This window comes from Lepisma saccharinum, chromosome 1, assembly GCF_977018435.1.
Source record: "Lepisma saccharinum chromosome 1, izLepSacc3.1, whole genome shotgun sequence".
Lineage (NCBI taxonomy): Eukaryota > Metazoa > Arthropoda > Insecta > Zygentoma > Lepismatidae > Lepisma > Lepisma saccharinum.
The window spans coordinates 145,477,608-145,502,408 of record NC_139229.1 but is presented as its reverse complement, the minus strand read 5'-3'; the positions used below and the strand labels follow the sequence as shown (position 1 = coordinate 145,502,408).

Sequence of the window (24,801 nt, the reverse complement as noted above, 5' to 3'; positions counted from 1 at the left end):
ATGTCTCTAACTTTCACCTGTTCGACTGTTCTAGAATGTCGCTCCTCGATGCGCCCCCATGTCACCTGGTCTAATCATTATCCTATTTCTAAATGTAACATGTAACACTCAGAATTGAGCCTATCCACCTGTGCATATGCCTCCCTTATGCATTTCCCCAGCATTTTAAACTGAATTTCCCTCTTTTGATCTAGCATCTAGTATGTGTATTTTACATTCTTTTTTTAGAAAGTGTCCTTCCTATACCATTTTAACCTAAATCCTCAACCATCACTTTCTCGACGAGGCACCATGTCAGGTGTCTAAAAACATCGTTTCAACCTGAAGGAGGAGGTAGTATAACCTTCGAAACATAGTTTGATAAATCTCATGCTCACACACGTAAGTTACTGATTTTTAATCTTTTAACCTTTAGTTTGTATTTACTTGTGAGCAATCAGCACATTGTCAGTATGTTCCATGATATTACAGACGGTGGTACAAATTCTTCATCAGACACTACACAATCACTGTCACCACTTGAAGTCTCAAAAAAACTGTCGCTATTATCGTCACAACTTAATTCACCTTCTGATTCTGAGTCAGCAAATAACAGTTCAGTAACATCATTATCAGACAAGCATTGACGATTTGACGAAGCCATGTTGTTTACATTTGCTGTTGTTTACAAATGCATATGTTTACATATGCATTTGAAACTGACATGTCAGAGCACTCAACGCTCGTATGTCAAAGAATTCTAAACGGAGGCGTAATTAACGACATCATATGGATAAAAACAAAACTACAAGTTCAAATAGTTCCAAATACTATCAACAGATGTCAGAAGGCTACTAAAAGCGACATACTTCAGAAATGCGACACCCGCAGCGAATGGAAGTATGAACTTGCAATAATGCAACTTCCGCGGAGCAAGGCACCTGGCGTGCTGTGCGTAAATGCGACGACCGCAGCGAAAGAGTTAATGCTAATTCAGTAATTAACTATTCTGAAATCAACATTATTATATTATTTGCTGTGCTTAATGTTAGCATTGGTTGTACTGATTATTGAGTATAAATGTGCTGAAATATATTAATAAAAATGATATTAAAGAGGAAATAAAAAGCAGACTTAATTCAGGAAATGCATGTTACTTTTCTCTTCATACACTTTTTATCTTCTCATATACTATCTAAGAAACTAAAAGTTAAAATATACAAAACAGCAATTTTGGTCCCTTACATTAAAAGAGGAACACAAATTAAGAATATTTAAAAATAAAATCCTTAGAAAAATATTTGGACCTACAAGAGATAAGGAGACAGGTGAGTGGAGGAGGTTAATTTAAAACTACATAATTTGTATTCCTGTCCAGATCTTATTAGAATAATTAAATCAAGAAGACTTAGATGGGCAGGCTATGTGGCACGAATGGGAGAGGGGAGAAGTGTTTACAGGATTCTTGTTGGGAAGCCTGATGGTAAGAGACCAGTAGGAAGGCCAAGACGAAGATGGAGGTATAACGTTGAGATGGACTTAAAGAAAATCAGTAAGGATGGAAAAGAGTGGATCACATCTTGCTCAGGATAGGGAAAGATGGAAGGCTTGTGTTGCTGCAGCCATAAACCTTCAGGTTTAAGAAGGCCAGAAAATTAGTTAGTTAAATGAGCTGAAATTGCTTGAAAAAGTGGAATATACATTGTGATTCCAGTATATTAGTTGGGAACTATACTGCCACATTTTGTGTTAGAGGTAACTATGCACACAAGAACCCAGCACAAGCATACAAGTATTAAAATCAATCATATAGCTTCCTTAATGCATAAAAAGATATTAAAAAGGAAGGTATTACAGGCCCTCACCTATAAACTCAGAGGTCCGAGTTAGGGGAGTGATATAAAGTACCAAAATTCATAGAACCTTTATAAGGACTGTTAGGTGCATATTATCATCTTTTCTAGCAAACAGGAATATAAATTATAACAATGGGAATATGGCAGACTGTGCCATAATCCATCTGCTTAGTGTTGTTGCCCTCTTGAGATTTTGATGATTTAAATGGGAACCCTGGATATGTAACAGAAAAACCATGTTGCAAGCATACATTTCTAGCATGTACATGTATACATATCATGAACTCATGTGATGATGAGTTTAGGACGTAGCAATCTGAAGTTGGGCCTACTTTTTATTCTACACTTAATTTTATGCATGTACCACCATCAACAGCTTTACATGCTATTGTGGCTTACCATAAGTTTCCATAGCAATTTGAAGATCTGCTTCTTCTTGTAGCTTTTGCTGCCTCAATTTATTTGCATATATTTCTTCAGGTGTCAATTCCGGAGTCTCCTCCTGAGCCCTTTGCCTCCTTTCCGCTTCTTCTCGCTACAAAAGAAAGGTAAAAGATTAATTCCATTCCAGATAATATAATTACAGAAAGTTATAAGACAAGCTATATACAAAGTAATGCACATCTTTCATAATATTTACCTTTAAGTAAAATCACACATGTGCCAATATGAAATTAATGTCAGTATCAAAACTGTGCAAACAGATTGTCCAACTCACAATTTAGGACCTCAACAGACCAGACATTAGGGAATGCATGAAGCATTTGAATGTGCAATGAGTTTAAAATAGCCTCTGTACTGGCCCGCTAATAATATTACATCAAAATATGTTAACTACAGTTGGAAGGGTTCGGAACAAAAATTGCCTTGGGGAGTGAGGGGGGCACATCATTGTATTGCTTTCATCAGTTGACAAGGAAGAATGGAGGTCACTGTGTAATTCTCATATACACTGCAATGTAATTACTGTACTTCTTTTTCAGCAATGGAACTTGCCACATACCTGAGGGTATCTTCTCTTCATCCTTCATATAGCTCCCTTTGGAATAAAAGGGACCTGGGTTTGATCCCCAGTGAAGGCACATAGCAGTTCGGATTCCACTTTAAAATGTAGGTCCAGTACTGATAAACTGGTCTTCAAACATTTTTTCACACAGCTAGCTAGGCCTTCATACTGGGAAGTATAGAACTTGGCCATCCAACAAAGGTGAGAAAATATATTCTCCGGGGCATCATTGTTTAGTTTTGGAAGTGAGAATTTTTCTGCATTGCACTGTATTTTCTGAGGTACTTTTAAATATAACATTTCACCTGAAGTATTCATAATTATGCCCCCTCTGTGTTCAGACTTGACAGCGATTTCCTCCATGTGGACAATTACTCACTGCAGTATTTCAAAACTCAGAAAATTTCCTCTGCTTCCAATTGTAACATGCAGAATTGGAAATATATTCTAACATGTTGAGTGAATTTAATTTCTGACTTTATGTTATAAGCAAGAATGTAAATCTTTTACCACTGTTTCTTGCCAGTAATGGGGCCTGTAGTAAGTTTGGCTACTTTCTGCTCAAGAGCTATGTTGCCACATTAACAATTTATGGACTTTTTCAGGGTTGTCAGGTAACTTTTAGAGAACTGTACATAAAAATCCAGCTTTTTGTGATAAACAATATCAACAACTTCTGTTTTTCTTTTAAAAGTTTCTGTGTGTATTAACAGCACAATTAAGCACAGTCAGCACTAAATGATAGAATCTGAACAGGAAATCCAAATTATTTGTCAGAGAAAACAAACTTTCCACAGCCTCGTGACTCCCAGAAAAAGGAGAGTTATGAAAGGACCTCCATAATGTGGGTGGCTCAAACCATCGAGGATCGAATGAAGTATCCCTTGATTACATGACTATGCAATTAAGTAAGGCACCCATAAGGCAAAACAAATTAGTAACTAGAAGCAATTGTTTATGCATAATGAACCACTAAACTCAAAACTGAAACTGCAAGTGAAATAAGTTAAATTTCCATATCCCCACCACAAAAATCCAGCTTACAGTAATATGTATCTCTCTCTCTGAGTTCTTCTTTAATCCTCAAGAGGAAATTACACCTGAAATGGGGCCAAATATTGTGTATAAAAATAGAAACCTGTCTTATTATTTAAGGCCCTTACTAAACAAACCAACTGATCAAATGTATAAGCTAGAGAACCTTAAACCTTTGAGGTTCGGGTAACAATGTTAATACTGGTACTGCTTTAACTTCATGGTCTACCAAAGTACTATTAGTAGTTGGTTTAATAAATTATTCTAAGAATGCACATTTATATTTGACCATCACTTCACACCTTCTGAAGTTTAACAAGTTTGCTTGCTGAACACATCCACTTGTTTATAAATATATAGAGAGAGATTTGGCTGGGAGTGAACTTCTATTCATCTTCTTGGATATGAGACAATATTCATGAACCTGGCAAAGAATATACGCTGAAAACTGGGCTATTATGTACACTTATCCACAATCAAAGCTAATGTTTCACTAAATGTCAATTCACACTCAACTAAATGATTCTGAAAATCTTAATGGAAGAACTGTACCTCCTTTAATTGTATTTTCTCCATCAATGTTTTCCTGTTCTTAGTGGGCACTGTTTTCGTTACTACAGGCTGTTCTTGCTCCTGCTTCTCCACATCCTTCTTCTCCTCTTCTTCCTCATCTTCCCAGTTATCCTGTTGAAAAAAAGCACAATTTTTAATTTGTTAGCCAAAACAAAAATCATGTTTCAGCTTGGAATTGCATGTAAATTTCAAGAAAGAGACTAAAAGATGTACCTGTAGTGATCAACAAAAATGGATCTCATCATGCAGGATATCTGAAAGTATCCAGCTCAGAATATACTAATCCTTCACATTATTCTGCACATTCCATGTGCCATCTGACTGTCTACCAGCTTTCAGAAATGTTGGCACTTTTAACCTGTTCTAACTCACAAATTGCAGACATCAACGGAAATTTCCCAAGAGTGTACATAAGCTTTTCATCCAAATTCATTTGCCTTCAGAAAAAGTTTGTCAAGAAGCAGTTTTGAATCTTTGACCATCCACTTGCAACCAAACTAAATCCCTTTACCCATTACACCCTTTTGCCAATGCTGATATAGGTAACAATTTTTTTAAAAATGCATGTAGTGCAAACACAAAAACCTATCCAGAACTGCAATACTTAGTACAATACACAAATTAGAAGATTTCCTAAAAAGCTTCATAAAATGTTTCACGAGCATTAAAAACATATGAACTTTTAACCCTCGGATGCATGTGTGGGGTCATTTTGACCCCACTGTCTGTTTATTTCCTGGTATTATAATAAAATCTAAGCAAATAATTCTGATTTTCTGTGACATCTTACAATGCTACTTCAACTATAGGAATATGTATAAATAAATTTCTTACAATTTATTTTAAATTATATTTTTAACGTTTTTTTAACAATACCCTTCCTTTCCATGTGTGGGGTCGTTTTGACCCCAGCTTGAAAACAGCAGGAACACATTCATAAAGGGAAATTGATCCTACATATTATGATCAATTATGGCCAAACTAAACTAAATCATCTCAAGGTCAACCACCCACCCTGCCATGACTCACTGCAAAGTGCGCATGCGCATATGTATTTGGTGCGGATTGAGGCCAACTGAGAGAAGTTGGGATGTTCCTGTTCGTGAGCATTTTCTCAACAAATTCTCCAACCTAAAGTACAAAGCAACTTTTGGAGTAAATAGTTTCAAAGACATCAGAAGACTGCTCTGATCTGATGACAAACATACTGGCGCTGCACGTCTGGAGACTGATTACATGGCTGCATTTCGATATATCTGACATTTTTTATCAAAAACTGTCGCAGAATCATGGTACCCGGTGCCATTCTTACGATCGATGAACAGTTAGTGCCTTTCCGTGGGAGATGCAAGTTCGTGCAATACATACCAAGTAAACCGGCCAAATACGTCATCAAGATCTTCTGGTTGTGCGATGCTGATAACTTTTACGCCAAAGACGGTCTAATACACTTGGTACGGCAGCCAGGAGAGCCAGTTTAAAAAATCCTCGTCAGCAACGTCTTGAAGAAACTGTGCTACACACTGCGGAACTCTGGAAGAATTATCACAACTGACCAATTATTCACAAGTCATGACTTGGCTAACGCTCTCCTGTTACAAAATGTAACCATTGTTGGAACAGCAAAGAAAAACAAACGTGAAATCCCACCTGCACTTACCAATATCAAGACAAGACAGCCTTGCACCTCACAATTCGCCTTCCATGAAAATGACACCCTGGTAAGCTACGTGACGAAGAAAAACAAGAATGTAATTCTACTCAGCACCATGCATCATGACATACACATTGATGATGATGATTCTAAGAGGAAACCAGAAATCATAAAGTTTTACAACCATACAAAGAGTAGAGAGGACGCCATAGACAAACTGGTTCAAACATATACCTGCAGAAGACAGACACGTCGATGGCCAATGGCCCTCTTCTATAATGTAATCAATGTAGGCGTAATCAATGCATACACATGTTACTTGTCACAGCATTCTGATTACCAATCAGGCGTCAGTCACAGACGCCGTATGTTCTTTATCGAGTTGGCGAATGAGTTGATTCTCCCTCACATGCAGGGGAGGTGCCAAAGCTTGAACCTGAAGAAACCGAGGCAATGAAACTTTGCGGCGTAGTAAGGCAGGCACAGAGAACTGGAGGATAGATCTTCAAAGAAAAGAGTAAGATGCCAGGTCTGCACAAGACAAGAAGACAGGAAGACGACGGAACGTTGCAGATGATGTGGGAAACCTGTGTGCAAGGTCCACAGCAGTGTGATTGTGGTGTGCTCAGAATGCGAGTGAGGTGTATTTAATTGCAATGAGAAGCCGGCACATTCTTCTTTTTATTCCTTATATATTTTTATTTTTTTAAAAATGTATTTGTTCTAGAAAAAATAATATTAAGTGCTGTATTGTGTTATCTCTAAAATACTGTTTCTCAGGTCAACTGAAGTTCTGATAATTGCGAGCGAAGTATAACTACAATTAATATGTAGAACAGTGAATTGTCAATACATTGTTATTATTTGGGGGGGCTTAAATAATAATAATAAAACAGTAATTGTTTCCTATGTTATATTCAGAGAAATTATTGATCAAGAAACCATATTAGTTGAACTATTTACTCTGTCGTACTTATTTCAATGCATAATTGAATTGGGGTCAAATTGACCCCACATATGTAAAGTTGTAAAAAAAAAGTGACATGCATCCGAGGGTTAAAAGAATAAACAAATAATATATTATATAATATATACGAGGAGGAGTGAAATGAAAACCTTAAAAGTGTCATAAAATGTTTAATATTTATGCTATTGTCAGAAGATTTTGGTGGTGTTGTTGCTCGTACTTTACTTTCTCTCCAATAGGTGTTATAAGAGTTTCAAGATGGCCGCCCCACTAACAACATGCACCAAGGAAGAACAGCATTCTATGATCAGATTTTTAACGAGTGAGGATATTAAACCTATGGATATTCATCATAGAATGAAGATGCAGTATGGTGAAGCTTGTGTGTCACAGCAACATGTATATGAGCGGAGTAGGAAATTCAGAAGTAGTGTTACATATGTTGCAGATGCTCCTTGCCCAGGCCAAGTACATTGAGTTGTGAGGCCGGAGAATATAGCGGCTGTTGAGGCCATTCTATGGGATAATCGCTGAGTGGCTGTGGATGAAATAGCTGCCATTATAGGTATTAATCAGAGTTCAGTTTGTAAAGTGTCGGCCAGTTGGGGACCATGTCATCTGACAGACGAGCTGAAAATGTGACGTGCTGATGCATGTGAGGAACTTTTGCGGCACTCCAAGCAAGAGGGTAATTACTTTTTTAAGAGACTTGTAACTGGAGATGAAACATGGGTCCATTATTACATTCCCGAAACAAAGAAAACAAGCATGGAATGGCCCCATTCATCTTCCCCTAAACCCAAAAAGTTTTGTTCGCAAGCATCTGCTGAATAGGTCATGCTGACACTTTTCTGGGACAAAACGACGTTATTCTGGAGCACTACATGCCTAGGGGACACACAGTAACTAGTGCTTCATATTGTGATCTCATGAAGAACCATCTGAAACCTGCAATAAGATCAAAGCAACGCGAACTGCTGTCGTCAGATGTCAATTTGCAGCATGACAATCCTAAGGCACATACTGCCCGAATGACTGTTGCGACAATTAATGACTTCTTGCATTTTGAATGCCTACCCCATCCTCCTTACTCCCCAGATTTGGCCCCAAGTAATTACCACTTGTTTGGACCACTTAAGGAGGTCCTAGGAGGAAAGAAGTTCCGTTCTGATGACGAGGTCAGAGAGACTGTGTGCATACTGTGCAACCAAAATACTTTTTCCCGAGGCATACAAGCACTCAGTGGCATGCTCAAGGGGGGGTTGGTGGGGGTTATAACCCCCCCTTTTGACTCAGTACTCCTAAAAAAAAAAAAAAAAGAACGTCAAAGGTAGGAAAAGATGGCAAAATGAGAACTGACTACCAGGAAAAGGGTACGTAACCTCTCCCTTTCAAAAATCCTGAGCACGCCACTACAAGCACTTTGTAAATAATGGAAAACTTGCATTCAACGTGGAGGGGGTTATGTAGAAAAATGATAACCATTTGTTTCACTTTCACTGAATACATATATTTTTACAGCACATTTAAGATTACCATTTGACTCACCCTCGTATTTTTTCAAAAAGCAAAGCCCTTAATTTTCTTCGTACAGTTTACAATATTTTATTGAACCGCCCATTCTCTATCACAATTCTTTTCACAAAAAATAGGTATCTGAATCGGTATTGTATGAATTGCATTTGTATTTGGAATATTGTCACAACATACAATTAATAACCTTGAATAAATTGAAAAATGGGAAGTAACAATGGGTTACTACATGTTTTCATTATTGTATAGGAGCTATATTAAAATATAATTGCTACTGTGTCTGTAGTTCCAGCTACATGGTAAAGCGTCCAACATAGTTTAAGCCCCAGAGGGAATAGTTTCATTTCTTGGTCCTACTGGGTCAGATTCTACAGACAAATATAAAATTATCTCAATGATAATGGTTCCAAATGTTTAATGATTTTCGCAAGTTTATGAGAGTATTAGGAAGTGCTTTAGAAGTCTGGCAACAATTGTGAAATATGTTCAAAGCTTGGAGAAACCAATTAACCCAGTTAAGAGCTTCACCAAGTATTATTTACCAGAGATGATATGACTTGAAAAGTAGCTTATGTGAGCATCCATGCTTCGCAGACGTTCTTAGTTTAGACATATCACAGACAGAATTTCTTTCTTGGCTCAAAAGGGGTTTGGGCTTGTGACCAGATATTGCATGATCAGGTGTTGGAAGCATTTATTCATAGCATCTTAGTACTGAAGAGCCTTAAACCTGACTCACTTAACCTAGGAACGAAAGCATTTAGGAATGTAAAGGACATCTGCATCCCATGCACATGAAGAACATGGCAGCAGTAGCTGTAGCCAAAACAGCAATAAACAAATGGCTGCTTGCAAACAAAGAATCGTACCAGTACATGAATATGCAGAAGAGAATATCTTTCTGCAGAAAACACACAGTAGTTCACTGCTATATTTGACATTCTCTGCTCTCATGTGTCTAGTTGGTTATAACATGAACACGGAGTTGTCTACTTTGTTGATTCGATATCAAATAGTGTATTTAGTGTCTCTGCCATTTGCACTATGTTCTCGAATTGTGTACAATGTGGTGTATGGTGAAATGAATGCTGAAAGCAGCAGAGAGGAATTTGTTGAATTTTCTGGACTTTAACACCACTATTATTGTGTACATTGTCAACTTGGTTCAACACAATTTTCTTGCACCAGCCTGACACTCAAATGTACCTGCACTATCGAAGTGTCAAAAATTACAGCAAACTAAACAGGGCTAGTAAGTAATCTCCAGAAAACACACAGTTAAGTGATCCATAAGCCTCCGAATTGTGTGTTCACATAAATAGAAATCAAACCATGCAAACATATACACACAACTTTTCTCAGTAACATTTTTCTCGGTGCGTCGATTCGACGCTACATCTGTTCAAAAAGGAACATTTTGCCACCTGGATGCTGGCAACCCAACACAACATTTGATCGTATCTGTGACGTCATTTCCTGTGGCAAAACGGCAGACGAGAGGGTTGCAAGGAACAGACAAATTTTGTGAAAAATGACAACCAACCAACCACATTATTAGCTGTAAAACGAAGTGAGAAATGCATCCAGTAGACCGAACAAGTTTTAAAATTATATTTTGGAGGGACCTACAGTAATTTACATATAAAACAGAATTACGTAGAAATGAGTTACGTATAAAGCAGTCTCAACTGTACATAATTTGAATATTTATATACAGTGAAATATATATATATTTTTTACAAAGGCAACTATATTGAATTAAGCCATAGATCCAAAACCGAGGGCCGTTTACCCACTGTTTTTTAAATCGACATATTTCAAGTTTTACATAATGTAAAAGTGATTCCGGCATTAGGAAAGCACAAATAACAGATGTTTGATCCCAAAGAATGGCTCACGTAATTTAAAACCTGCAATTTTGGAGTACTTTTGCCGACAATTTGTTAGTAAATCTGTTTGTATGTACACTAAAATAGCGAAAGAACATGCCAAAAATAACTATCAGTGCCAAACATCGGGCTGTTCTGCTACATGGTAAAGTAACACGCTAGGGTAACAGACGTACTTTACTTCACAATAAAATATTACAGAGAGCTAAAATCAACAGAAAACGTTCATAAACAACAAAAAATCTTCAAAAACCATGCAAGATATTTCACTATCTCTAGGGGGTACAGAGGGTCAAGGATACACAAAACAATACTTGGTAACAGTTCCGATTGTTTTATTTCTTTCAAATTCTCCTCGCAGGAAGACTAATTATCATAGAATTTTGGCAATCATTGTCACACGAAATTTTAACCTTCCGGCACTCGCGCTGTTGTAAACAGTTCAATTTCGGCCGAACGCATTTCTTCATTTTTACAGAAAAAACTACTTACGGAAATGACTTTCTGTAGCATTTTGAAAATTCGTGGAGGTATATTCTTTCATCGTGGAATCTATTTGACCTGGAATTCATGTATCATCACGTGTCCAGGATGAGTCATGCGATGTTGAATTTCAGTACGAACCCTTATTTTTTTTTAACTATGTTAACCTAACCTAACCCGGGAAAAATATAAAAGCAGTAACACGAAAGTAGGTATTTTTCGGTTAAGAAGGTTGGAAACACTGCATACCCACTCATGATCTACAACGCTACTCAAGCTGTGCCTGCCTTATTGTGTGTTACGCTAGCGAAAAAAAGGAAGAACAATAATTACTCTTAACGTGAAAAATTGAAATTATTTTCATGAGAAATGCAAAATCCCACCTTAAAGAATCTTTCGCAATGCAGAATAAGTAAGTACGAATGTTAAAATTAACTAAATAAACGAGTGTGAGGTGTTCGGTCGGGATCGAACAGGTAATGTAAAAAAGTACAACAATGTATTATTTTTAAAAGTACAATGAAAAGCTTGGTCACCAAAATGGATTCCATCAACATATTAGTTGGTTGAGCCTTCCTCAAAGTTACTGCTAAATATGTGGTTTGGTAAAACTTCGGTATGGTCCCAACGGATTTCTTCATTTTTACACAAGAAACTACTAACGGAAATGAGTTTCTGTAGCATTTAGAAGTTCATCGAGGTATTTTCTTTTATTGTGGAATCTATTTCACCAGGAAACCATGTATTTTTCAACAGAAATATCTCTCCGACCCACTATTGATGTTGCTTTCATTTGCTTGCACTATGTGAACCAAATGTTGCAAACGTTTGATGACGTAACTCCCTGTCAGTGTTTCCAACCATGCCGTTTTTTTTTTTGCAAGAAGATTCAATTTGAACTATGTTTGCCTAACCTAACCTTGCCGTGCATGGTAACACCTTGAAGAATCTTTCGCAATACAGAATAGGCAAGTACGAATGTTAATGTCGAAATAAACGAGTGAGAGGTGTTGGGACCATACCAAAGTTTTACATGTGGTTTTATTAGTCACTCGTTTAGTTGCAACAGAAGAATGAAGCAGTGAATGTGTCTCTGTTGTACTTTTTACAACGCATGAGTACTCTTGTGTTATTTTTTCAATTCCATCCCCAAGAGTAAATTGCTTGAGATACAGTGTCTCAATTAATAAATATTAAGAAAATAAAAAAAACTACTTTATTGAAGAATTACAATTGTATGACAAAGTAGTGAGTGTTGTAAAAAATACAACACGCGAGTACTCATATGACAAAATAAGCCCGAGTGCCAAAAGGTTCAAGTAATGAGCACCGTTTGGATTTCGAAAAAAAAATAATTAAAAATTACCTTTATGCAAGCATGCGCGCTTCCCATGGACAATGTATTTTCTGTTGACAAGCAAATATAAGTATCGTAGACTAGAGGGAATTAATGTAGAAATAAATCGGAACCTTAGTAGAATGCATTTAGGGACTTTATTTTCATGCTAAGAGAACCAAATCTGGCCTGCCTAACCTAACTACGAAATCATACATTGCACATCATCTTAAGTAATAGCTAAAACTCCGCAGTATGTATTAACAGAATTAAATCGAAATCGAAAACCATGTTCAAATTGCATTCGTAGCATGATGAAATCGCAATAAAACAAAAGGAACTTTGGCCCAGTACTTTTCACCGAGGGTGATAGTTTATACAACAAATATGCCTGTACATCAATTGGGTCAATTCATACAAAAACAACATACATCGCGAATGTTTCATTTATACGTTGCGAGTACTTGGTCTGTCGATTTTACTCTATCGTTTGTTGCAATTCAGACAGAGGAGGAAAGCTTTTTTTAAAGAACAGGATTAGAACGTTCAGAAAACGACAGCAGGCCATGCTGTTGATGAATGTGACAGCTGTTTCGTTCGTCCGAGATTTCTACTGAATTACAATCCACTATATCTAAAAGAAAGGGATGCATTAACATTGCACGACGTACAACTCATGACAAGAGCTTAAAAATTCATCATAATATCAAAACTCCTCTTACTTATGACAGAAACTAACCTTTACATCCTCGTCTTCGTCCTCTCCTTCCCATTTGTTGGCACCACCGGAGAGAAGCCCTTTGGGCTCAAAGTTGTCCGCATCTGGAAACAACATAACGAATATTTATTGAGTTGTTACGGGATGTAACACATTATTCTACATAGTTACATGAAACATTACTAATTTAGCTTACCCCATTCGTCATCCATGCTCGTAAATTTTCTCTTTCACGTGAAGATTTCCGACTTCATTTTCCTAACACTAGGGCACTCTGACATCAGCACCATCGCTTTTCAACTTTCGGAAAACAAGGAACGAACGGAATGCCACCATGGAGATACAATACTAGAAGGAAACTGGAGCTTTATGTCGGTCGTCCAGCGCAAAGATGTGTAAATGAAAGCGCATGCGAATATTCTTTACCAAGGCGCAGGATCATCTATAGCGATGTAAACATTGGCTTGAAATATGTTATGGCCGAGTTCGAGTCTGCTGCCACGAGCGTGAGCAGTAAGAATCAGGGATGCCCACAGGGGGGTTCACGACGCCCCTGTGTCATAGGAATTTTTGTGGAGGACAAACTTTTATACCAATTCTATATATCTTCACACAAAAATGGTGGGGATCGTATCGTTCGATTGACTTGTTATTCATTTTTAGTTTTGATTACTATGTACAGTTAGCCGGCTCCGTGGCGGAGTGGTTAGCACATCGCGCTACAACGCCAGGGGTCCCGGGTTCGAATCCTGGCCTGGACATGGATGTTTGTGAATGTCTATTCATCAATTTCATCACTCATCCCCATCTTCGCAAATTAGCCAAAAGTGGCACAAACAAGCGAAGTACAATAAAACAAATCAAACCAAACCAAAACTATGTACAGTTTTTCTTCCTACATGTGGATGATCGCGGCGATAGGGTTGAAATCAAACACCACCTCTTATGCCTTTAGAATGGACATTTCCACTTTGACATGAAAAACGTTTTAAATCCATTCATTTTACAGATAATGACACAAACATGAGATGTGCAAAATATCTCGGCGATATTTGTTTCGGTTCTCGAGAAACACGCCTTCAAACACAGCTGAAATTCACCTACTACGTCACGGATTTCAAAACGTCCTCTCCAGAGACAGGAGGTCCTCTGACGTCATCACTTAGAAATGCGTGCAGGCGGGGCTTCTGCTCGTCACCTCAACTCAGCATGAGCCGCGGAAGCGACAGAAAATTCACTTGTTACTGTGTAAAACAAGTATCTTACAACTTCCAGTGCAAAAATCTGTGCTCCATTTCTTGGAGATGAATTATGCCCTAGCAGTATAGTAGTATTTACTATAATTCAGCCACTCGGTAGAGGGTTTTCCCATTAAGGTGACAAAGCAAACCTTGTAACAGTCAATGGCTGAACACGTGAACAGCCTTGTTCATTGCGAATACATAGGTTAGTTCTGGCTGGCAAGAACTTAATGTTACAGGAATGCCTTTTCTGGAATTACGATTTTTTTCGTCATAATATTTTCTTCACAAATTTTAAGATAATACTTTTAGAACACACGGTTTACACGCCAATTTCTGCAATATAATAGATGATACGGTATAAAAATTTACGGTGAGATTTTAAATTTCCTGCAGTAAATGACAGTTTTCTTCAGTTAATATGTATATTGCAATTTTTTGTATTTAGCCTACTTTTACGTCGCTTTTCCGTTCACTTTGTTTAACCGCAACGATGAGAATGCATGGTTAATTTATTATGTATCATCTCTAACATCACATTTCTTCCCACTTTTGGCTAATCGCTACAATGAAGATGAATAACTACAAGCAGTATTCGAAGTCGGGGTGCAGGAGTACACCCCCCCCCCACACACACACACACTACCATCAACTGCACAATCTAAACCGCGTTTGTTACAACCTGTCCCCTTTCCCGCGCTAGGGAGCGCTCGACAGTTTCGGTGCCAATGAGAAACGAGGAAAAAATCGTCTGCTGGGCAGCGAGGAGCGAATGGAAGCCAGAAGAGAGGCGCTTACGTAGACGCTGTTGCGACGTTGCGTATTTTAATTGGCTGCCTGGCTTTGACTTTCCCCAGCACCGAGAAAAGCCAGGGAGCAACTAGCGCGGGAACCGGGACAGGTTGTAACAAACGCGATATAAGTATCACCGAACCTGCCATGATAAGAGACGAACTTTTTCTTCTGTCCCATCTCATTTCGAAAACATTCACTTGTCCCATCTCCTTTTATGAGATGAGACGGAAAATGCCTCGTCTCGTGAGCAACACTAACATTAACAATAGAAGCATCCCCCTAGCTGTCCCCAAAGTTTCGAGCAAACATCCTCCCATGTAACAATTTCCAGTTCAATGAAATGTCACTCATAAGGAAACAGTCATGCCCAGGTCGAGAGTCAAACCTGGAACATGCGACTTCCTCAGATAAATCATGAATTTTGTGTATAATAATTACAACGCCAGTTCATTCCTGGTAATTCTGAATCTGCAGTTTGGTTTGCATATATAAGCAGGATAATATTTAGTTTTCGAGGGCTGTACCGTCGAAACGAGGAGTCAAAGAAAATAATAATAATAATAATAATAATAAAATATTAAGAAAGGTTTTTTTTTTGTATTTATAATGATAAGACTTTGCATACGTTGTTAATTCTATATTTTTCTAGACTTGAGACGAGAACGAGAATTGTCCTCCCAAACCGAGACGGATGTTTATAAATTGAGACGAGACTGTCAATGAGACATTTACAAATAAACACGAGACAGACATTTACAACTCTCAACGAGAACGAGACCAAGGCTGCCATGTCTCGTCTCGATAGGATCCTTAGTGGTGAAGTTGTGAACCAACCAATTAATGTGTTCGGGGTAACGAGATGAGGCGTCTTTTTTCGCAGTACAAAATTCAAAATAATTATATCGTACCATTTCAGTAAGGGATATTGTTATACACATGGGCGTATATATAGTTCACGGGGGGGGGGGGAGGGCTGGATCAACTTTTGGTATGATTAGGGTTGCTTTATTTCGTAAGTGAAAATCCAGGACACTGCTGGCCGGAAGCTTGTTGGGGAGCATGGGGGGAGGGGATGTTGGACCCGACAAAGTTGTGTCTTTGTAGTCACGAAGTATTGATACTTTTCTGTTCATCTTGTGTCACTACGTTTTTAAGAACCAAATTTCTTTAATATGATTCGAGGGGGGGGGGGGAAATAACTGATTTGATAGTCTCAATGCAGTTTCTTATCGCAGAAATTCCGAAACTATCAGGAAATTGCAGATATTGGTCTGCAGTCCCATCTGGTGTGTGGAATTACGAAATTTCCTTCCCATCCGTATCCCGTCCTATACGTCTCTAATTTAAGAGAATGAAATAAGACCGAAGGAATTTTTTATGAACAAGCGGATAGAACAAGGAAACTGGTAATTTTAGTGAACCAAAAGAAGAGGGGGGTTGGACCCGTTGAATCCCCCTTAAATACGCCCATGGTTATACACATTATTTCCTTGTAATAATTATACATAAACTAAGTATAGATATGTACTGTGCAACTAATGTAATCTTCTCAGTGTATTTTCTCTTATCTGCACAAAAATATTTGATCATAATTTGCGCAACAAAATGGAACATAAACTGAAATTTCTTTATGGAAAAGAAAGTTAAATAGGCTTTATAAATAAAGTGAAGAATGTGAAAATTCCTATTTTGCACTACATAAGTTATAATAAATATCGATAAATATAAGTTTAAAAAATAGTTTTGAGTGCCGGCCAGCAACCAATTTTATAAGCAATATTTTTCGCATGGCCTGAGAACACACACGCAGCTGAACCCTTTCATTTATCTTGCACGTGAGCAGCACGGATATTTCATAGAAGAATGATCATTACAAAGCATAGCTTTCCTTTCTCCTATCGCTCCTTCTTCCATTATTGAAATCGGTACAGATTTGTAAAAGTGCTGCACGTGTTCGCTCACCGTGGGCTACCCATCCGGAACTGGGCGCTCGAAGCAGACGACAAACGAGCTCTCCCTAAGGAGTGACGTAGTAACATGGCGGCGACGTGTTTTCAGCGCAACGCTAGCCTCGCAACTTTGGAAGTCTCGTTTCTGCCTTAAACTGGACGCAGAGAAACGCGAAAACTTGCAGGGGTCATTTTTCCAGGGCGTAGTTTTCAAAATTGTTGTAAAAAAAATTGAGTGGAAATGTCTGTATTCGCATTAATACAATGTTAGTTGAGCAGATAAACTGTTCAGAATAAGGTTGACTATCAATGGCAGTGAGCCTAAAGTATCTAAAGTAAACATATCTTGCTTAAATATGTCTGTATTGTACAGTGACGCAAAACCAGTGGGTCATTGTCCCCCCAACCTTCGCCGGGAGTCAATTCTAGGGTAGCAAGGGAGGACATACATTGACGACCAAGGGCATTTCCAGGCGGAGGCACACAGGAGCAATTACCCCTTCGATTTAAAATTTTATGCAAATATAAATTCATTTTGTAAAATTTTCTTGTTTGCTACGCTCGCATTGTCTGCTTTTCTAGTTTTCGTCAAGTTCAGAGCTGTAGCTAGGGGCGGCGGGAGTCGGTCATGGGCGCCGAATGATCTAAATTAGAAAAAAGTTGTGAATGAGAGAATACCATTGCGTCCAGTGAAATTATTTGCTCCGTATTAAATCAATATTGTTTTCAATTCTAAAAATTGGATCTAAAAATTTTCTTGCTCGATTCGCTCGAATAATACTTCTTTCTGTAATGTAATGTATTGAAATAATATGTGTTGTATATTTGTATTCAATAAGCTTTCAATACGTACACAATTTAGTGTTAGCTTGTTTTCTATTTTATGTCGCTGCATGTTGCATATGTGTAAAACATATGTTGTACATGAAAGTTACACATATATCTTCGGAATGCATTTATCATTCATTTACTGCCATTCAAAAATACAGTTTGTGTGCTTGATTACCATTATTAGTTAATGTGAAATTAACGGTGTTGAAAGAATATTTCAAATTGTTTGTTCCAAACAAATGCTTTAGCACGGACTTCTACCTCCTTTTTGCGTAATTTACTATTGGTAGTAGTAGGAGGAGGAGTAGTAGTAATAATAATAATAATAATAATAATAATAATAATAATAGAGCCATTATTAATGTTCTTCTTATTATTATTGGTACGTTTATCCTGGTACTTGCCCCCCCCAGACAAAAAGTTTTGGTTGCACCTCTGGTATTATATTTTTCCGCAAATTTTGTGTAATAAAAATAATTTGAGTAATTAATTCGGCATAAACGGGGGGATGTTCTACATTTGGGGGGGGGGAGTGCGTCATGGGCCTTGGGGGGGATGGGCACCCCTGGTAAGAATTAGCGTCAAATTTGCTCCTGCCACGGATGCTAAGAGGATGTTACAAATCTTAACAACAGATGGACGAGAAAAATGCAAGTTTATGACTAGTGGGGATGAACGTACAGGTAATTTAGAACCTTTTTTTAGAAAGCATTTAGCGATATTATTTTAATGCTAACAGAACCTAACCTAACTACGAGAGCATTTAGGTTTATTATTAGAAGAATGCTAAGGGACCTAATCTTAAAACATTTTTGTGTAAGTAATCGCTAAAACATCCAATATGTGTCACAGACGTAATTGCATACATAGCATGATGAAATCACGATAAACCAAAGACAGAGTCTGCTGCCACGCGCATGTCTCTTTTGGGTTACAGCAGAAAAAGAACATGGCAGCAGACACTACCTAACGTATTCCTGGACACCAAAGGAGAAGCAAGGGTTTCATTAAGGCGATGCTAAAGGGGGGTGGTGTGGTCCACACGCACACCCCTAAAAACGGCAGGACCATCGTATCTCGTCCCCCCAGCTTTTTTTAAAAATGATTTGACTTTAACCTTTAACCAGTGACGTGCACTGAGGATTAGTTAGTCTAGCAGAGATAGATCAATCAATCTCACATTTCGAATTGTATTCAAATCACAATATTTATTGTCTTGTTAAAGCCACAGTTCATATGCAACACTTTTCCACGCGCTTCTCGTCCATCGGTGTGATCCGCGGGCAGAGCTGGCTGGATACCCTACCCTAGCTCGCTTTTCCTCCGCCTGACCAGTTTCCAGGTAGAAACGACCGCCCGAAGGAAAAAGGAAGATTTTTACCTCTAACTCCCTTGTCCCCTCGCCCCCCCCCGCTGCAATGGTTGAAAGCCCAGGCTTTCAGGTCCCCCAGTCTATCTCCTATAGGACAGATAGGGGATTGGTTTCTCATAGATTTTTTTGTAAATCCTCTAAAGATCTCAGGGTAAAATTTTCTGCAGTACTTATGTTCTCTGTATTTACACAACCCTTTACACGTTGTACAATATGTATGTATAATATGGGATGTAGTTTTATTATTTATGAAATGGAAACGTGTTATGTGCAGACAATAATGTTAGCTATGCTTTCTTTCTTTCTTTTTTCTTATCTTTTTTTTTTTTTTCAAGTATGGAATATATAATGATTAAATTACAAATATGTGCTCGGGCTCTCTCTCACTCTCGTTTTAGTAGTGTTTTATTTAAATATACTTATCTCTTGGCCTCTAACAGTCATAAATACGGATGTATTTATTTGGGCAAGAGAACGCGTGTTCATATTGTTGTTGGTTTGGTTTATTTTACTTCGCTTTTCTGCCACATTTGATTATCGCGAAAATGAGGATGAGTGATGATATGATGAAATTGATGAAGGGACCTTATATGAACAATCCAGGCCAGGATTCGAACCCGTGATGAGTGCGCATTCTTGTCCTATGTGTTGTACTCTGCAGTGAATAATGAAATAATTTGGAATGAAAAATGTATCTGAGAACTCAAAGAGCCAAATGAATATTATTGAAGAAACTACAAAAAAGTGTGTTTTGTTTCTGTGCATAAAGTGTACTTAAAACACCAAATCAACCAACCGTGGGAGAGTGGTTATCACAGCGCGCTACGACACCAGGAGTTCCGGGTTCGAACCCCGACCTGGGCATGGGTGTTCTTTGTGTTTGTCCCTTCATTAATTTTATCGTATCATCTTCGCAATTAACCAAATGTGACAAAGAAGAGACGGTAAGTAACAAAAATGAAATCAAATCATTGATTGATTGCTTGATTTGGTTTATTTTACTTCGCTTCCCCCACTTTTGGCTAATCGCGAAGATGATACGATAAAATTGATGAAGGGACACACACAAAGAATACCCATGGCAAAGCCGAGATTCGAACCCACGATCTCTGGCTTAGTAGTCAAATCAATTTTTTAAATTTTATTTTCGAATGGGGATGGGGTTTACGTGCAATTTTTTTTAGTACTCGTTCATCATTTTGCAATATTTTCCTGCTATTGACATTCTTTTTTTTAGGGGTGTGACCCACACCAAGCCCACCCCGTTGAGCACGCCACTGACTGCTACCCCACGTGTCGACGTCACCGAACGTCACTGCCTTTAACATAGTGATATTATTACAAGAGAGAATGAGATCAAAGCTAAACAATCTTTCACAGATATCCCTTCAATAATTTTCTCGAGATCCAGGTCGCTGAAATTATTGGGTTCAAGTTATCAGGATTAAAGATAGAAAGTCGACAAGCAGCAGTAGATATTGCAGTAATCGCTAACTGTGTGCAATACGAACAGTCAGTAAATTCTAAATGACAATAAAAATGGTTTATTCTCGATGCTTTCTGTACTATAATCGTCGACCTTCGTGGCGGTGTGGTTAGCAATGCGCGCTACGACGCCAAGGTCCGGGTTCAAATCCCGGCCTGAGCAAGGGTGTTCTTTGCGAGTGTTCCTTCATCATATCATCAATCATCTTCATTTTCGCTATTATCCAAAGAATACAGAAAAGCTAAGTAAAATCACAGACTGTAGTAAAATGATCAATCAATCATCTATTAGTAAAAATGCCTGAATAAAAAAAATAACAGTTTTTATTCCAAAAATAAAAAAAACAATCACTTTAGGGGAATTAGTGTGTAAAATTCAAGATTTTCACTGTGCCTAGAAAATCTGAATATTTCCTGCTAAGAATGTCGGAATTTTAAATATTTCTCGTCCTGATCCCGGTTGGGTCTTAATTGTGAATAACGCCTAAATTGTCCTAATTGCGAACACATAAAAATGAGAAATGTCCTAATTGCGAACACATGGATCTGAAAACTCAGTTTTCAACAGCCGGACGGACCCTGTGGCCGAGTGATTAGCACATGGCGCTGCGATGCCAAGGGTCCCGGGTTCGAATCCCGCTCGGGCTTGGTTGTTTGTGAATGTCCATTCATCAGTTTCATCATTTCATCACTCATCCTCATCTTCGCAAATTAGCCAAGAGGCACAACGCGAAGTAAAATAAACTAACTCAATCAATCAATCAATCAATCAGTTTTCAAAAACCAATAAGGATAGTGACTCAGAGACAGCTGGTTTGACTACCTACCAACAATTGCCAACCTGATTGACTTATAATGGTCTTATGCTTTGTGAATCTGTCGACGCAATGTGACTTTCATTCGTATGGTTATGTCTCGAAAACCCCTTAGTGCCAAATGAGATGTGGAACTGCTTCAACAGGAGGCACCGGACCAGGATTTTTTTGAGAGGGGGGGGGGAAGCCCGAAACCTTGGTGATATATATATATATATATATATATATATATATATATATATATATATATATATATATATATATATATATATATAAATTATTAAATAATTAATTAATATCATTAATAAATTTATATATATTTATAAACATATATAAACAAATTAATTTGCTACATTTATAAACCAGCAAATTTATTCCTTTAACGACTCGTTCAAAATGTCAAGAAATTAGAAGATAGGTGGAATGTTTTTAATAAGTGTTAGATATTATTTAATTATTGCTATTTTATTAAAAATCATACTTAAATTTTCATACTTTTATTGTGTTATGTTTTTATAATGGTCTCTCGAAAGGAAATATTTCCTCATCAGAGTTGTAGCTAGAGATTTCAGCGTCCAAGACGAGATTGATTTTCGCACCCCCTGCATCGAATTTGCTCCCCGTCCCTACCTAGATGTAGCTGGCATACTTAGACATTGTAGAAATTTTATTTAGCCTACTTACTCTTTTCCGTTGAATCCGATGGAAAGAAAACTTAGCATTCAAGAAATGTGGCTAACAAATGGACAGTCGGTTGTGCATCCAAACACCATCTTCATTGAAACAGTGTGTGTTATTGTTCACATCTGCAAAATCGATTGAAAGTTAAAGATAACTAGGTGGAGGGACAAAAAATGAGAAACTTTAAGAAGACATTAGTTTCCTATTAAATTAACATGTAAGTGCTATGTTTTATCCCCGACGAAAAGAGGTGAGAAATGGAGGAGAAATAACATGTTGGTCTAATTTCTATGTTCCAGGGGCGTAGGGTGACAATGACAAACCTTCACAGCTACGGTACCATTTCTTACTAGTCCAATTTGATATAATTATAAAATCTTATCTATTACTGTAGAAGTACGTTTTTACCCCATGCTGTTACCAGCCCTAAAGAGAGAGAAAGAGAGAGAGAACAAAAGATGTATGCAACATTCACATACAAGCAGACATCATTCCTTGTTATTCCTTCTTTCTCTTTGTATGTGTTTATGATGTTATTTTTAGTAAAGTACGTTTGGAAGTCAAAACTAATTGCTTATCTTTGTTGTTATAACAGAAACTCTTACCCTCGGAAAATTTTAATGGGGGGAAAATTTTTAATAGAACAAGATCATTGGTGAGAATGTGGGAGATCCCCCTTCAGCCATGGGAATTCGTACCCTGGATGTGACCACCAACGCTATGGAATTATCCTTATAATGAAGAACATTTCTGAATGTGAATTAAACACAAAAAGAGTACATTTTCTCATCAAGACTGCAGTTCCAAAAAAGTCAAGACAGGGAGTATATATGGTGAACTGTCCCGACCAAATTGGAACATTTAGTAGTGTCTCATAAATGGTTATAAAGCTAAAATTACTAAATATAGTAGACTGCAGATTTCTGGAGTCAGCCTCTCTCCAGCAGGGACGGCGCCAGGGGTGAGCACGGGTGGGCAAGCGCCCACCCAAAAATTCCTGTGCCCACCCGATTGCCCACCCAATCAAATTCAAAAAGTACATATACTTGGCGATATATGAATAATTCGATAAATAAGTGTATTCTGGTGTTCATAACATATATATTTTACTTGTGAATATTATCTATGCTAGAAATATTCACATATTATCAACCCATAAAAATCCAATTTTGTCATTAGAAAGTGAAAGTAAATACTAGAGCTATTGAAACAAAAACTGTGATCAAATGAATACTTCCATGATTAAAAGCAGTTAGTAGGCTTAGGAGGCTCAAAATTATGCAGGGTATGATCAAGATTATATCAGAATTTAGGTCGAACTTGAGGACTGCAGCTCCGGGCCTCCACATACGTATATAAATCCCGGCCTGGGTATGGTTAAAATAATCTCTAAATAAACAAATAAAATCATCATCTTAGCGTTACTTCCATCGGCAACACAATACATTATTTTGACTTTTTAATTATTATTATCAGAATAATTTAATCAAGAAGACTTAGATGGGCAGGCCATGTGACACGAATGGCAGAGGAAAAAATAGTTTACAGGATTCTTGTTGGGAAACCTGATGGTAAGAGACCAGTAGGAAGGCCAAGACGAGGATGGAGGGATAACGTTGAGATGGACCTAAAAGAAATCGGCAAGGATCGAAAAGATTGGATTGATCTTGCCCCGAATAGGGAGAGATGGAAGGCTTATGTTGCTGAAGTCATAAACCTAGAGAGTATAATATAGTTTTAATTAGCTCTGCATTAAAATTCCAGAAGTGTTCCTTTTTTATTTCATTACAATTTTTATATACTTCTTATCTTCAAATATCAACTTTATATTCATTTTACTAATAAGAAGGAATCACAATAATCACTACAATACTGCAGTGAATAAATTTTAATAAACCAGTTATGTATGGAAAAAGCTACAGAATTATTCAATTACTAATGACTGGCTTATCCTATTTAGAAATCCTCGTCCCACACATAAATTTTGCCACATGAATCAGCCGAAAATGTCAACAGAATCTGTAGATGCAGCTGAAGTAAAGAAAAAAAGTTATGTCACGAAGTATCCAGAAGACGATTTTATTAGTTTGTTTTCAAATCCACTTTTATTCTCAGATAGGCTAATCGGAACTAAACCTACAGTTTAACGTGGAACCAGTGTGCATTGTGCTTCCACCAGAGGAGGGGGGGAGTCGAACACAGGACGTCTTCATTATAATGCGACAGCTTTATGCCTTTGGGGAAAAATATACAGAATGAACTCGCACCAAGCGTGGCATTTTATCACCACAAAAGGTGCGTCCATTTTAGGAGGGTGATTGCCTGAGGCAAATATTTGAGACTTTGGGAAAACAACATCATTGTTCACGGAATTAGCTGCCTTGACTTGATCCACTAATGAAACGCTGTGCAATTGAAACTACCATCTCAACTTTCTAAGAGGTATGAACTAATGCAACTCCATTTTTGGAACAGTAAGTTGTGGTTGATTTGTTATTTTAACCTTAAAACAGCCGAGCCGGTTTTCGAAAGTAACCCCTCTCTCGCCACGGCCTTTGCACGCGATTTTTAAATTTTTACACTTATTTCAGAAAAACGTTATA

General features: G+C 37.7%; 1 protein-coding gene across 1 annotated transcript in view; it reads right to left on the bottom strand.

Annotated features, from left to right (window-relative positions):
- Positions 1–13,375, bottom strand: part of eIF3j (eukaryotic translation initiation factor 3 subunit j) — a 38,707-nt gene extending 25,332 nt beyond the window's left edge. Inside the window, exons 1-4 of the mRNA XM_083139904.1 lie at positions 13,226–13,375; positions 13,051–13,133; positions 4,429–4,560; positions 2,235–2,370 (exon numbers count right to left, since the gene is read on the bottom strand). Of these exons, the coding sequence (XP_082996030.1) occupies positions 2,235–2,370; positions 4,429–4,560; positions 13,051–13,133; positions 13,226–13,241 (367 nt within the window). The 5' untranslated portion in view covers positions 13,242–13,375. The remainder of the gene's footprint in view (positions 1–2,234; positions 2,371–4,428; positions 4,561–13,050; positions 13,134–13,225) is intronic.
- Between the last annotated feature and the right edge of the window lie 11,426 nt (positions 13,376–24,801).